Source organism: Panthera tigris, chromosome B1 (assembly GCF_018350195.1).
Source record: "Panthera tigris isolate Pti1 chromosome B1, P.tigris_Pti1_mat1.1, whole genome shotgun sequence".
Classification (NCBI taxonomy): Eukaryota; Metazoa; Chordata; class Mammalia; order Carnivora; family Felidae; genus Panthera; species Panthera tigris.
The window spans coordinates 62,587,184-62,603,220 of record NC_056663.1 but is presented as its reverse complement, the minus strand read 5'-3'; the positions used below and the strand labels follow the sequence as shown (position 1 = coordinate 62,603,220).

The window sequence follows — 16,037 nt, the reverse complement described above, 5'->3', positions numbered from 1 at the left end:
AATTCTGGAATGCATCTCTGCAGAAAAATTCTGTAATGCATTCTCTTTTGGCTGCCCATTAAAAATCAGATGAAGTAAGATTTTACTTTCAAGATGTCATGTAAATTTAGTTATTTTAAAATAGGACTATGAAGGAGGAAGCAAGGGGAGGTAATATAATCTTCCATACTCTGTGTTGTCTTCTGCAACTGATTTGTTCTTCTTTTGCCCTTCTTTGGTTTATTTTCTCGCCTTCCTTCTTTATTCTCTCTTCATCTTTTCCGTGGAAGAAGAATCTATTTTCATGTCTATACCCACCCTCTTCCGTTACTTATTTGACCCTTGGAGATTTTTTTAGGAATATGCTCAGCATTTTTGGCCGCTAAAATGTGCTAAAACGTGAGCCAATTAATGACATATTTATTGACAAGTTTTAGGAAACTTGCAGGGTTCATTCTGTGAGAATGATTTGCAAGCTATAATATGTTAGAATGTCAAGCAAGTGGAAACAATTAGTAGCACTAATGTCTTAACCCCAGGTTTACCACTGAGAGAGGGAGATCATTGATGAAAAGGCCCATCTGTTCCATAGATGGTTCCAACTTGCTTGCATAGCCATTTGTAAAGCAAATCAGTTCAGAGATTATACTGCCTGTATAGCTATTTATAGATCTATTTCTCAAAATCGTTGGTTTTGTGCACATTTTACCATGTTTTTGAGATATAAGACTTTATTTTTGGATACTATAGTTATTCAGCAATGTGTTTAGTATATTACACGCACCAGGAACATGTATTTTGAAATTGTTGCCAGCTCTAAGAATTGTGAAATCAGTGAGTTAAGTATACCTTTCAGATGAGTTAGTGGACTTAACATTTTGGCAATAATTTGATGTTGGAGGAATAGATTCATCTCAGGATGAGTTTCATTTCTATTTACAGAATGAAAGATGGTAGAGTTCTGTTACCAGAATCAAGTTCTTTCTTAAAATACCCTTAACCTACTTATCTTTTTCTAAATAATGATGCTACACTTCTTACATAGAGTTTCACGGTTTACCACCTGTTTTTACATTTATCTCATTTTTCCATTAGGTATCTGTCCTCTGCTCTTTTCTTCCCATGTGGAAGTCATTGAATTATTGACTCTAAGATTTGAAAGGGCCTTACAAGTCATCTGATCAAGTTCTCTACCCAAGTGATCAGCCTGTCAGCTGTTTCCAAGAGGAGAAAATATTAGAGACAGACAGGGTGACCATTGGGTCAAATAAGGTAGTGAAAGTAGAATTTCTTTTTTTCTAAGAAAGGCAGACAGTATGATTTCTTTACTTTTACCTCTTTATTTGATGATGATGATGATGATGATGATTAATTATTTTGGCTCAGCCTACTGAGCCTGTGAACTTCTGCTTTAGAGGCTCTCCGGTCACTTTAAGGCCATCAATTCCTACCATCCGGGGCCTTTGTCAGTCTGTCAGCTTCAACCTTTACCCATGGGCCAAGCCTAAGGCGTGTGACTTTCTGGGATTGTAAAATACTTGTGTTTTATTCCTGCAGCGATTGATATTTCTTCAAGTTTTTTTCTTTTCTTTCTTTCTTTTTTTTTTTTTTTTTTAGTGATTTAGTTATTTCAAATCACATTAATAAACAATTGGAACAAATGAAGAGTTAAAAGTACGGAACGTAAAAATCGTTTGCCTGCTCCAGTTTGAAATTTATTTATTTCTGACTTCAGTAAATCTTTGGCTCTTATTTTAAAATACTTGTCAGTTATTCTTCTCTTGTTGTGATGAGGATACAAATCCAGGCAGGTACATTGATTGTTCTGTGACGCAGATGGAAAAGACAGAAGCCCAGCCAGGCTGGGGCTTGGTTTGTCAGGTGATTATCTTTTAATCGTGGCTTGATCGATGACTGTATGCCATGTGCAGTCACTGGAAAACTGATGGTTACGTGAAATTGTGGAAAGATTGATGCAACAGGGGGACCTGTGCTTCCTGAGTCAATGCAATTGGCAATTTGGCAAATTGCGCAAATATGATTCGTCAGCTGCAGGATCAGGAACTCAGAGTAATCACTGTGTAAAAAGGAAAATGAATTCGCTAGCGAGTGCAGAAGGTAAGACGAATGTAAAATCAACCATCTCCAAGTGCACTAAGAGTAGTTCCTGCCACCTTGGCTTCCCGTTGCCAGGAGAGGGATGAGCTAACACCTGGGTGTGTGTGCGTTACCAACTGTGTCCACAGGAGATGATACACCTGCTAAACCCGGGATTCGTTCTGTATGGACACCGTAAACAGGCATGCACACGTCCTCCATTTCACAGCCCATTGTTAACTACGGCTTTAGAGCCACAGAAAAGAAAATGAAGTGTTGATGAAAAGCCGTCAGTCCTCCTGTAAACAAGTGTAAGGTAAACGGACTTAGAGGGGCTTATTGTAAGTTCAGAGTCTTCAATTTTATCTCTGTTTCCAAATGAAGGATTCTGAAGCAAAGCCTCTCCAGGACTCTTTGTTTAGACTTTACAACAAAAATAGTCTTAGGGAGTTCTTGCCTAGAGGTTTTGTGGTTCTCTTGTGACCATGGAGATTAATCTTCTTCCTGGGAAATCAGCTGTTCACAACACTGCTGCTTTCATTCCCAGAGAATTTCCATTCCCGCCTGGGAATGTCGGATACAGCAACAAGCATTGAGGTCTCTAAATATTGCCCCCAGGTCACGAACTCCCTGACCCTGTCTCAAGTCCCCTTCAGTTATTCATTTTCCTCCTCACTGTGCCAGAAAGTTTTCAGGTGGCCACAGCCCAGCTGCATCTCAAGGGCACTTTCTGCTGTCGGTGATACTGCTGGGAGGTTGGGAGTGAAAAGCATGACCCTTCATTTATTCATTTACTCATGGATTTATTTAGTCAGTATTTATTGTGCTCTTGTTGTGTTTCAGGCTCTACGTTGGGTAGGAGTAGTGCACTAGTGAGCTAAAAGAGACACCATCCCAAGACTGACAGACCGTGTAGTCTGGGGGTGCAAGATCGAACAATCACACTGATTAATGTATATTTTCACACTGAGGTATTAAACATAACAGAAGAACTGGAGTTAGACTAGAGATACTCTGAGGAGACCATAGTTTTCCATGACTGGAAGAATGTGAAGGCAGAATGGGTGGGAGAGAAGTAAAGAGGCCAGAGCCCCAGTGAAGGAGGTGCCTATGGAGACTAGGGAGGTGCAGTAGGCCGAACTGCAAGGAAATTAAAGCCCTTGTAGAGAATTTTGGTCTTTATGGTGAAAGCAAATGGGAAGCTAGTTTGCTGACGGGTTTTAGATGGAGGAAACCCAATGGGGGTTGTGTCATGAAAAGATAATTTTGGCAGTGGGAGGGAGGAGGGCCATATAGGTGGCAGGGATATTCCTTCCACTTTAGAACCTTGAAGCTGGTTGGTTATGTATCCAACATTTCTTCATCGTTGCCTCACTGCCGAATACTGTTTGTGTGCACATCTGTGTCCTCCTCCAGCCCCTACATTCTTTGAAGTTTGGGACGCTCTTCTATTGGCTTTCGGGTCTCCTGTAGTGTCAGACACCAGTTTTGCATGTGCATCCAACAGATGCTTTATTTAAATATTTATTTATTTTTGAAAGAGAGAGACAGTGTGAGTGGGGGAGGGGCAGAGAGAGAGGGAGACACAGAATCCGAAGCAGGCTCCAGGCTCTGAGCTGTCAGCACAGAGCCCGACACGGGGCTCGAGCCCGCAAACTGTGAGATCACGACCTGAGCCAAAGTCAGCACTTAACCGACTGAGCCACCCAGGCGCCCCCAACAGATGCTATATTTAAAAAGTGTGGCTCTTCTTCATCTCACAAGACACGTCAGTAGGCTTAACACAGCTCTTCTGTATTCTGGGGATGGCATTATCTAGCAATCTAATTTGTTCCAGAAGACAGTGGAAGATAAAAATACACTTGCCTTTTTCTTTTGCTAAGTCACATGTGCCTTGAATTCCATTTCCATACATTAATGTCTTCTAGAAAATGACCTTTACAGTTCTCTCTTCACGTCGAACTAAAGCATTGCTATTGTCATTATTATTACTATCTCCTCATAAATATAAGAGACATTTTAGGGGAGATTTGCTTCTCAGAGAAATTTCCTACAGAGTTGAGGAAACAAAATCACATCGGAAATTTTCTGACTTTGAAAACTAGGCGTTTTTGAGGCCATAAGGATGGTAATGCCTGTGTCAGAGCCTAGAGAGCAAGTTCTTTGCAGAAGCATTCAGATTCAAATATAAAATATACTGTGATGACCAAACACACACTGGGGGGCTAAGCGAGTATGAGTTTGCTATTTCTCCTTTAAATGAGTAAATGTGTATATATATATATGTGTATGTGTGTGTGTATGTACATATATATATATATACACATTTTTTTTAACCAGAGAAGTAATACAAAATTTCAGTGAGTTAATCTATCTTATCTATATCTTATATATATCTTATATATCTTATATATATCATATATATATCATATATATATATCATATATATATATCATATATATATATATACACATTTTTTTTTAAACCAGAGAAGTAATACAAAATTTCAGTGAGTTAATCTACTATTTTGGGTTGTGGGCCAAGCTCCTCTGAGTGACTGAAGCCTCCAGCAAAGCTGTGCTTAGGTGAGGGGCAGGACCAGACTGCCTCCCACAGTGCAGTCTTCTCAATAACTTTGTCAAAGAGGCTTGTAATCTTCCCCTGGCTGTTTGATCTCTATTTTCTTTTGTAGTGGACTGCTACAGTTTCTTTTGTGCCTCAATCAGATTAATATCCAGTAGGGGAAGGTATAAAGCACATGAGTTTGACAGAAAGGAAGAAGGTTATTATGACATTTGAAATCAGAAGCAAAGAAAAGATCTCTTCTCATATACCTTGTGGGCAAGTCCCTGGGGGTAGTTTTATTAGCGACTTTCACTGAAAGTAAAAAAATGAGGGGCATATAAATAGCACTGATCCTGCTCCTGCCTAGATTAAGATTAGCTTAAGTGCGGGCTGAAAGGTCACACAAGGGCATGGTTCTCTGTAATAGGTAATCATTTAAATCACACACTCAGGAATCTCATGCAAAGGATGTTCAGATAACATATTTCCAGAAGAAAAATATTTCCAGCTTTTCTTTTACCAGGGGTGAGAAGTTCTAGTTGATTTTGTAAGTGGGAAAATTCTTTCCACTGCAGAAATTGGGCCTGGGGGAAGGATAAAGCAGAAGGGAACAGAACAACAGGATTAATTAAAATCATTTGCTGCTCTGCTCCACAATTTTATTACTCCTCCTAAAATGCAATGGAGAGCAGCAGAAACGGGCCACAGTGATTTGTGTTTGAATTCTGAGCCCTTCAGCAAAACGTATCCTCTATGGGCTGCATTTGTGCAAGAAGAATGGCAATAAAAATATCTGTCTTTCCCATTTTAGTGGGCTTTTGTAAAGAAAAAATTAGATTATGTAAGGAAAACACCACACTTGTTATTTGCCGGGCACCGTTCTAAGCATTTATACTCATTCTTTCACTTGGTTCTTAAAATAATCTTGTAGGTAGACTCTATTCTCTCCTTTTATAGGGAAAACAGAGCCACGGAGAGCCAAAGTAACTTGCTCAAGGCTGGCCAGTAAGTCTTGGTGCTAGGATTTGAACCCATGCGCTCGGGTTCCAGAAGTTCATGCTTTTAATCACTCGGATTAAAAAGAGGAAAAACAACAACAACAACAACAACAACAACAACAACAACAACGACTCTTAACTAAATGAGAAGACCAGTTTTTGAATCCTGGCTTCATGGGCTGTGTTACTGTGGTCAGGCCTCTTAAGCACTCTGAACTTCAGTTTGCTCATCATAAAATAACACCTACTTTTAGATGTTTGGTGAGGACTAAGTAAGAAAAAAATGCAAAGTTCAGTTTTCAACCAATAGGAGGCATGCAGTATATTATTATTTATTGAGGGTGGGATGGTATATTTGTCTGCTCGGGTTGCCCTAATAAAATACCGCTGACTGGGTGAACAGTCAGAACAACAGAAATCGATTTTCTTACAGTCCTGAAAGCTGGAAGTTCAAGGTTAAGGGACAAGCAGGGTTGATTTCTGAGACCTCTCCCTGGTTTTCAGGTAGTCTTCTCGCTGTGTCCTCAAATGGCCTTTCTCCATGCACCTGGGGAGAGAGAAGAGGGATTGCTGGTGTCTCTTCTTCTTGTTGAAAGGATTAGGGTCTGACCCTTATGATCTCATTTAACCTTAATTATTTCCTTAAAGGTCCTGTCTCCAAATATAGTCACATTGGAGATTAGGGCTTCAACAAATGAATTTGGAGGAGACACAGTTCAGTCCTTATCAAGCTGGTAAGCTGGGGAGAGAGAATTGGAAGGAAAGAAGCATTTGGAGTATTTTTGATATTTAAAGTAGATTTCTTAGGTAGCAATTCGGGAGGCAGAAGAAACTGTCAGCTATGTGTAGTAAATTAGGAGATATACAATATACTCATAACTGTATGCCATTTGTATTCCATTTGGAGCTATAGAAAGTGTCTCCATACTATCGATTTTTGCTCTTTTAGGTGAGCCTGAATTTAAATACATTGGGAATATGCATGGTAATGAGGCCGTTGGACGGGAACTGCTCATTTTCCTGGCCCAATACCTGTGCAACGAATACCAAAAGGGGAACGAGACCATCGTCAAGCTGATCCACAACACTCGTATCCACATCATGCCTTCCCTCAACCCCGATGGCTTTGAGAAGGCTGCATCTCAGGTGAGTTCTGGCCAGCTCAGAGCAGGGCACGCTTTCTTCATTTCATATGTTTGTACCTATGTGCTTATGTGTAAGTAATATACTCATATGAAGTTTACATAGAGGGCAGAGGAGGATATGAGGGACATGCCATTCAACTTGCTGGCAAGAAAAAAATTTAGAAGGAAAGAGATGGTGGGTGAGTTTCTTCAGCAGAGATTGCCAATGAGAAATTTTGTTAATAAGTCAATATTCAATTAATATTTTGTTGTTAAATAAATCATATTTATTCACCCACGTTTGTGACTAGATAAATTTCCTTTCTTCTAAAAATCTAAAAATAGGACTATTGCCAAGTGTTGAAGAGTAATGCCATGGCTGTCTCTGAATGAGGTGATGTCATAGCGCCCTCTACTGACAACAAGGAAGAAATATTTTGGCCAGATGAATGTTTAATTCTTGTCTATGTATGATGAGTAAAGTAAAAAACAACAACAACAAGAACTCTTCCTACATCAAACATGAAATTAATTTAATACATTGTAACTGTTAGAGAACCTGGGAAGTAATGACAAAATTGTAAGAGAAAATATATGGTATGCGTTCCCTTTTTGTTTGCACAGGTATGGAGAACCTTAGCTGCAGTTTTCTTATTTCATAGGAAGGTACTAAAGTATATAATAGGATGCTTATCTCCAGGTAGAAAGTTGATTTGTACTCTAAAAATGAAAGATCCAGTGATCTGTCGGTTTGACATTGTAAGAAACCCAGACAGTGAATTTCTGTAAATAACATCGATACAATTTCTAAAGTGATAAAAGGAAAATTCTAATAATAGAGAATTAAATTATTTACTATCTTAAGAACTGTAATATTATTTATTATAATTAATAATTATAAATATAATTATTTATATTCAGAATTGTAAGACAGAAGGACAAAAAGGTTATCATTTTTATTTTCTGTTTTAGATTTTTATTCCTTAGAGTCTAAGTCATCTGGGCTTATATAATCTCAAGAATATGGGAATTAGCTCTATATCATAGATTATGTATAATTTAATAGTAAAACAAGAAATATGCATTATGGAATATAGCTAAATGTCTTGGAAATTCATTAAATTTCCAGATTATGCCATTACTGGAATAAAGGGCTTAAAATTGAACAGAAATTTTTGAACTTACAGAGCTCTATGAAATTGTTCATGAAGACTGTAAGAGGGAGGTATATTACTAATATGTAAATAATTTATGTTAAACTCATTTAAAACCTCCGATCTTTAGTAATTTCTTTTGAATACTAAAAAGATTGATTGCTGTGATTTACAAAGCCAATGAATATTTTACTTAAACCCAAATCTAGACTGGCATGATTCGTTTAATAAATTTTTTTTTAAGTGTTTTTTACTTTTGAGAGAGAGACAGAGACAGAGAGAGAGAGACAGAGCATGAGCGGGGGAGGAGCAAAGAGAGAGGGAGACACAGAATCCAAAGCAGGCTCCAGGCCCTGAGCTGTCAGCCCGATGTGGGGCTTGAACCCTGGAATCTTGAGATCATGACCTGAGCTGAAGTCAGATGCTTAACCGACTGAGCCACCCAGGTGCCCCTAGATTGGCATGCTGTGAAAGGTATCATCTATTACTAATATACACAGATATTTTTTGCAGTTTGATGATACATATCTTTTAAATGTAATTATTATTACATTTAAAATATTATTATTTAAAATATTATTCATTGAAAATATTTTTGAAATGAGCATAACAAATACTTTAAACCTGATACCTTCATGTGTTTGTCAGTAAGAGAGTGAAAATGCAGCTTTGAGAGGATATTGCTGAAATAATTAATCTTAATAAATTATTTTAAAAATCATTAATGAAAACCTTCATTAGATAGTAACAGTGGTACTAAATAACTTATTATTTTGCCCCTTGATCTTTTTCAGCCTGGTGAGCTCAAGGACTGGTTTGTGGGTCGAAGCAATGCCCAGGGAATAGATCTGAACCGGAACTTTCCAGACCTGGATAGGATAGTTTATGTGAATGAGAAAGAAGGTGGTCCAAATAATCATCTGTTGAAAAATCTGAAGAAGATTGTGGATCAAAACACGAAGGTAGCGAATATGTGTAGTTTTCCTGGGTTCTGTCCTCTAGCCTAAGGAAATGTGTTCTAATATCTTCAACATAATGGAGGACTTAAGAGTAATACTAAAGCTTGTATGGGATAATTAGCCAGTGCCTGGAAAGTCAAGGCTGGAGACCATGGAATTGGGCAGGGGGTCAGGAGAATAAGAAGTGGGGTGGGGACATGAAGGAAGAACGCAGTTGGGGGTGTCTTAAAAAGTCTTCACGGCCTTTCAGAGGTGCTTTATCAGCACATCAGAGCATTTCACACTGTTGATCTTTTTCTTTTTTTCCGGAACTTTCTCCTTCTTTGCTTTGCACAACTCCACTCTCTCATGCCCCTTCTACTGCCTTTCCAATTACTGCTCAGCTTCTTTCCCTGCTTCCTCTACCTTGGCTAAGTGCTGGCCTTCAGGGTGCAATCTGCTACCCTTATCTCTTTCCCTGCAGACCCATCTCTGCAACTCCCGATCTCCTGTGGAGTTCTCTTTCTCTATTTTACTTACTCACTGAGTCCCTTTATCTGGCGACACCCAGGGCCTCAAAAAGAAACATTTTCCATAAGAAAACAGTGTTTTCTCATTTACCCTATCATCAAAGCCTTGATTTTCTCATCACTGTTACCACCCACCAGCAATCAGTTGGATCCCAGTGATTTGAGGGCCATAACACTTCTTCAGTTTCCTCTACTCTGCAGATTCATTCCACTTTTTGGTTCAGGCCCCCACTGTCTCCTGCTCTGATGAATACAGTAGTCCCCTATTCTTGCTTTGGGTTTCAGCCTCTCCCAATTCTGTTCAATCTTCTCAAATTCCTCCAGAGTGATCTTCATACACAGATTACTGCCCCATTGCTTATAAAGCCTTGCCAGCTGTCCACTGTCCAGAGGATAAAGTAAAAACTCAGTATGTCAGAATTGTGTGATGGCTTGGCATGGAGACTCTGGAAGCAGCCACCTTGGCTGCCCTGGCTCCATATTTGCTGCATGAGTTTTGGAAAGTTATTTAACCACTATATGCTTCTGCTTCTTCATCCGATATGGAGATGATAATGTCTACCCCATAGGATGGTTATAAGGATTGAACGAGTTAATAGATATAAAGTACTTGAAGTCAGGACCCAGAACTACTGTTACTATTTCAGCATACTTTCTCAGTGCTCTGTGTTATGTACGTCAGAGTGAGATGGATGCATTGACATCTCCACTAAACTTCGATGCTCCTTCAAACCAATATTGTTTGAACGTTGTTTTCAGTTACCTGGAGAGAGATAGAGCCCATAGTGGAGGAAAGGTGGAGAACCGCTGTTGGCAGCTTTCAGTTCCTCTTCGATTTTTCTAGGCCATTCTGCTTTGGCTCACCAACTACTTCTTGTACCTTTCCTAAGTGAGAATGTGGAAAGTATGATTTCTCCATTTTACTATAATGCCAAGGCTGCTCAAGTGTCCCTTGGGGTCCGGCAGCTGCTGGCCGACCCGTTCCTTAATTGGGCTCTCATAGTCCATATACCTAGTCCACCGACTCCTTTTTTGCTCCCTAAGCACACCATTTTCTAATGATTTTTTTAACGTTTATATATTTGTGAGAGAGCGAGTGAGTGGAGGAGGGGCAGAGAGAGAGAGAGGGGGACAGAGGATCTGGCTGCTCTGCACTGACAGCAGCCAGCCCAACGCAGGGCTCAAACACACAAACTGTGAGATCATGACCTGAGCCGAAGTCAGACACTCAACTGACTGAGCCACCCAGGCATCCCCCTTTTCTTATTATTTTATGCCTATTTATGTGTTGTTCCAACTGTCTGGCATGCTCTTTCCTTTCTTTTCCATGTCATCTCCTCTGTGAAGCCTTCTTCAGCTCTTCCAGACAGATCCTGTTAAGCTTCCTCGATGTTCTTTATAAATACTTCAGTGTGGTGCTTACAATTATATAGAGCTTTGTGTTTGTTATAATTACTTCTATAACTATTTTGCCTTTTAATTCTAGATTTCAGTCTTTTGGTTGCAAGAATTATAGTTTATATTTGAGCCTGACATAGCAGGCTGGAAATCTGTTATGAATGAATGCAATCGAGCTTGGCAAGCAAATCACAATATCTGAAAATCCACAGCTGGGGTTTCAGACAAGCATTCATCATGTGGTTGGGGCACCAGAGAGAGGATCCAGGAGATAAGGAGGGTCCTGGATTCTTGGTGTAAAGTTCTTAAAACTCTCCTGCCTATATTTAGGATTCATTCCAGAAACTTGGGCTATGCCTACAAGTGGAAACTGGTCTCAGAAAAGGGCTGGCAGGGGCTGAGGATTCTAGTAGAACCTGGTGAGTGGGTGACTTAAACATTCCTGCTTCTGATTCACAGATACAGTTGCATTTTCTCAGTCCCCATGCATCTTTCCTGGATGAAGGGAGAGCTGGAAAGGCAGGGGAGTGGGTGGGGTCAGCAGAGGTGAAAAGAGGGCAGTCCTGTGTGATAAGCTGTGAGGGAGCAGGAAATGAAAAATTGTTGTGGGAGCCCAATGCTGATATTAGCCTACAGACTTTACCCACTGCTTGCATTAACCTGCCTGTGCTGTCTTCACCAAATCTGAGAAATGAGAAAAGCAATTCCTGTCACCTCGCAAAGAAGAATCTATGAAATAAGTTCATGTTGACAGGACATTTGATTGGCAGCCTTTGTGCAATGCCATTATTTTCTGTCAGCACTACCTTCCTCTTCCCCAATAGAGCTTGTGTAATATTTGCATAATCTCTGTATTGGATATTTTCTTATTTCCAGCTTAAGCAATACTTACTTAAAAGGTGTATCTTCATGATACTTAAAAAAAATTAGAGCTTTCATTGAAACAATCTCAATGCCAATACTTTTTCTGGGTAAAGGTAAATTAAAGAGAAATACGTAAAAATTAAAAAATTGGTCTCTTTTCTGGAACAGAAGCAAGGTGTGTTTATATTAGACTAAATCTTCAGTAAACCTGCCTAATAATCCTGGGATGATATTGCTCATGTCTGGCTCATCTTGTCTTGTTTCCATCTCTGTCATTAAGACTGAGACAGTGTTTAGACTGTGCCTGGTAGGAGACATATAGTAGGCATTTACTTAATATTATTACACATTTCCCCTTTTCTGACTTCTCCTTCTCAGCTTCTATATCCCTATAGTAGTTTCTATGTTTATTTATTTATTTTTATGGAGATACAGTTGACTTATAACAGAACATTAGTTTCAAATGTGCAGCATAATGATTTGGTGTTTGCATATATTGTGAAATAACCACAATAAATCAGTTAACCATTAGTCACCATACATACAGTTTTTTCTTGTGCTAGAACATTTAAGATCTACTCTCTTAGAAACCTCAAATATAGAGTACAGTATTATTAATATAGTCACCCTGTTGTACATTATATCTCCATGACTTATTTTATAACTGGAAGTTTATACCTTTTGACCACCTTCACCCATTTCCCTCCCCATCCCCCAACACTGCCTCTGGCAACCGCCCATCTGTCCTTATAATGGTTTTTAAATGTCCAGATTTGTAGGAATTAGGGGTTAAAAATGCAGATTAAAAAAAAAAGTTTTTATTTGTTTATTTTGAGAGAGAAAGAGAGAGCAGGGGAAGGGCAGAGAGAGAGAGAGAGAGAGAATTCCAACCAGGCTCTCAGTGTGGAGCCCAACACCGCTGGAAACCACGAACCGTGAGATCTTGACCAGAGAGCTGAAATCAAAAGTCGATGCTTAGCCTATTGAGCCACCCAGGTGCCCCCCCCCCCAACATGCAGATTTTTATGAATGCTGATTCAGGAAGTCTGGCGTGTGTGTCCTGGGGAAATGGGTGATGAAGAGGAATCTACATTTTTACCAAGTGCTCCAGCTGTTTCCTTGTTCTTCTGAGCCTCTGAATAAAAGTTCTCTCTTGCTCCTGTCTTTTCTCATCTGTTCTTGAGCTCTTTGGCCTGGTCACCACCACTGTTATCTGGGTTTAGTACATGAGCCTTGGCCTGGATTGTTTGAAAGCAGAGTGGATTAAATCAAACAATTTTATTAAATTTATACTTGTCTTTAGTGGCTAGAGTTGTGAAGAAAAGGAAATAAATACAGCTTTAATATATTTTAAAAGCCAAAGCCATCTAATTATAGAACATAACATTTGAGCTCTATTTACAGTTCTTAAATGGAAATTTTAAAGGTGGGTCATAATTGATTCTAGCTTCTGTTGGGGCTTAATCTTGAAGGTGTTCCAGAAGTTTCTCTATGGATTACTTAAAGACATAATTACAGTACAAAGAGGATCTCATCATTTAGACAGCCTAAAGCATTCTATTAATAGCCAAAGACAAACTGAGTTTAATTTGTCAAATTGTGGAATTTACTCACTTAATTTACTCACGTGTTACTGGTAACACGTCTATTAACAACAGTGTATATATAAGAATTAACAGTAGGTCAAACCTAATGGCCGAATATGATTTTGTGTATTAAGGACTGTAAAATTTATTTCAAAAGTGATTCTTAAAAATGTTTTTTATTACAAAATTAATATGTTATTATGAACAAAAAGATAAAGTAAATATAAATGAGGAGAAAAATAACCCTTTACCCTATAGTCTTACATGACCGCCATTCACATTTTGGCATGTATCCTTCAGGATTATTATTATCTTTTAATTTTTTTAATGTTTATTTTTGAGAGAGAGAGAGAGAGAGAGAGCAAACACAAGGGGGGTAAGGGCAGAGAGAGAGGGAGGCACAGAATCCAAGGCAGGCTCCAGGCTCTGAGCTGTCAGCACAGAGCCCAACGCAGGGCTGGAACTCACCAACCACGAGATCTCATGACCTGTCTGAGCCGAAGTCCGACGCTTAACCGACTGAGCCACCCAAGCACCCCAGAATGATTTTGTATGCATGTATCAATCTGTGAATGTATGGAAGCATACATGCACACTGTTTTGAACCCTCTCAGGTGAATAATAAATACAACAGTAGAGTCTGTCACTGTATGGCTTTGCCTCCTGACCTCCCACTCAAACCAGTCCTTTGCCCCCGGGGGGTGCTTGCCTACTTCCTCCAAGTGTGCTCTTCTCCTTTCTTATTTTTACCACTCCCCTTTCCCCCTGTCCAAACCCTGCCTTATTTTCCCCCGAGGCATAGTGGAGTTACACCCTCTTCCTAAAGTCTTCAGAGATTTCTGTCTCTTCTCAACTCATTGAAACAATTGTCAGTACCAATCACTGGGTTTGAGTGAATAGGAGGAATGAAAAGGTTGAACACGGAAGGGGATTGACAAGAAATTCAATAGTACAATGAAAACTTTAAGCAGAACATCCTAAAAGAATGTGTTACACTCATATCATATGACACTATTGCCATTTTTTGAACAGTCGAGCCTAATAAACCATAAATTCATCGCAAAGAAAAGCATATGCATTTTTTGGATTAAAGATTTTTTTGATTAAGTGATCCATATATGTTCTTTTAAGGTTGATTTAAATCAAAATTTAAACTGGATTTAACAAATTAATTTGAATTCCAGAAACAAATTTAAGTATGTGTAAGAATTTAGTATATGGTAAGGGAATGTTTCAGATCATTGTGGAAAGAAAGGATAAATTCTATATATGAAATTGAGACAAATCCATCTCACAAATATCAGCATAAATCAACATAAAATGTATCTATCTATCTATCTATCTATCTATCTAAACATGAACCTCATAAAGGAAAACTTTGGTAAATATATAATTTTTAGAGGGGGATAGAGCTTCTAAATGCCTTATATAGAAAAACTGGCACATGGTGACCACTTAATAGCTTTTGAGTGAATGAATAAAATAAAAAAACAAAGGAAGAGACCATAAAGAAAAGATCAGATTTGACAACATAAATACCTTAATATTTTGTATTTTAATTATTATCATTATTAAATTTGAAAGAAATAAACTTGAAAGACAAATGACAAACTTAGAAAGTGTCTATAATATAGATGGTCATGTTTTTACTGAGTAAAAAACTCTTACAAATTAATAAAAAAAGATCAACATTTCAATAGAAAAATCAGTTAAACCATGTATCAAAGTGTCACCAAAGAATAAACATGAATGGTGACTAACATATAAAAATGGTTCTAGTGTTGTTAAAGAGGCATATTTAAAAAAAATTCTAATTTGTCGTGTATCAAAGTGACAGATTAAAACACACACACATATCCTATGTTGGTAAGAGTGATGAGAAATAGCAGGTTTAATATACTATTGCTGTATTTTACAGACAAGCAATTTAGAATGCGTGTTTAATATTTAAAAAATGTGCTTAGCTTTCGGTTTGATCATTCAATTTTTAGGGAAATTTCCTTAAGCAAAGTATAGATCTGCACAAAGAGTAACTACAAGCATGTTCATAGAATTTTCTTTTATAGTGAACAACTCAATACCCAATAGAGATCCTATCCCCTAGCTTTGTTGAAATGTAATTGACAAAAATTGTATAGATGTAAGGTGTACAACGTGATGATTCGATATATGTATACATTGTGAAATGATTATCACAATCAAGGTAATTAACATATCCATCCCCTCACATAGATGCCTTAGTTTTCTTTTGTGGTGAGAACAGCTTATAATCTACTCTTTCAGCAAATTTCAAGTATATGATACAGTATTATTAAGTCACCATGCTATGCATTAGATCCCCAGAACTTATCTTATAACTGAAAGTTTGTACCCTCAGACCAAAATGCTCCCTTTCTCCCCAAAACCTCCCACCAATTGGAGATTGTCAGTGTTGGTGCATTGGTCTGGAGCCAGACTGACTGGGCTTGAGTCCAGGCCCTGCCACTTACAACTGACTGGCCTCATGCTATATTGCCTAACTTCTCTGTGTCTCAATATGCTCATCTGTAAAATGGGAGTACATATAGTCCCTATTTCATAGGATGGATGCGAGACTTCAATGTGTCACACAGAAAGTATTTAGTAAGTATTAGCCATTATTTTATTCATGTTTAAGAACAATACATCTAGGGGCGCCTGGGTGGCTCAGTCAGTTGAGCGTCCGACTTCGGCTCAGGTCATGATCTCACGGTCAGTGAGTTAGAGCCCCGCGTCGGGCTCTGTGCTGACAGCTCAGAGCCTGGAGCCTGCTTCCGATTCTGTGT

The 16,037-nt window shown here is 38.6% G+C and overlaps 1 protein-coding gene across 1 annotated transcript in view; it reads left to right on the top strand.

Moving 5' to 3' along the window:
• CPE (carboxypeptidase E) overlaps positions 1-16,037 on the top strand; it is a 115,139-nt gene that overhangs the window by 74,048 nt on the left and 25,054 nt on the right. The window contains exons 2-3 of the mRNA XM_042983660.1: positions 6,589-6,785; positions 8,712-8,879. Of these exons, the coding sequence (XP_042839594.1) occupies positions 6,589-6,785; positions 8,712-8,879 (365 nt within the window). The remainder of the gene's footprint in view (positions 1-6,588; positions 6,786-8,711; positions 8,880-16,037) is intronic.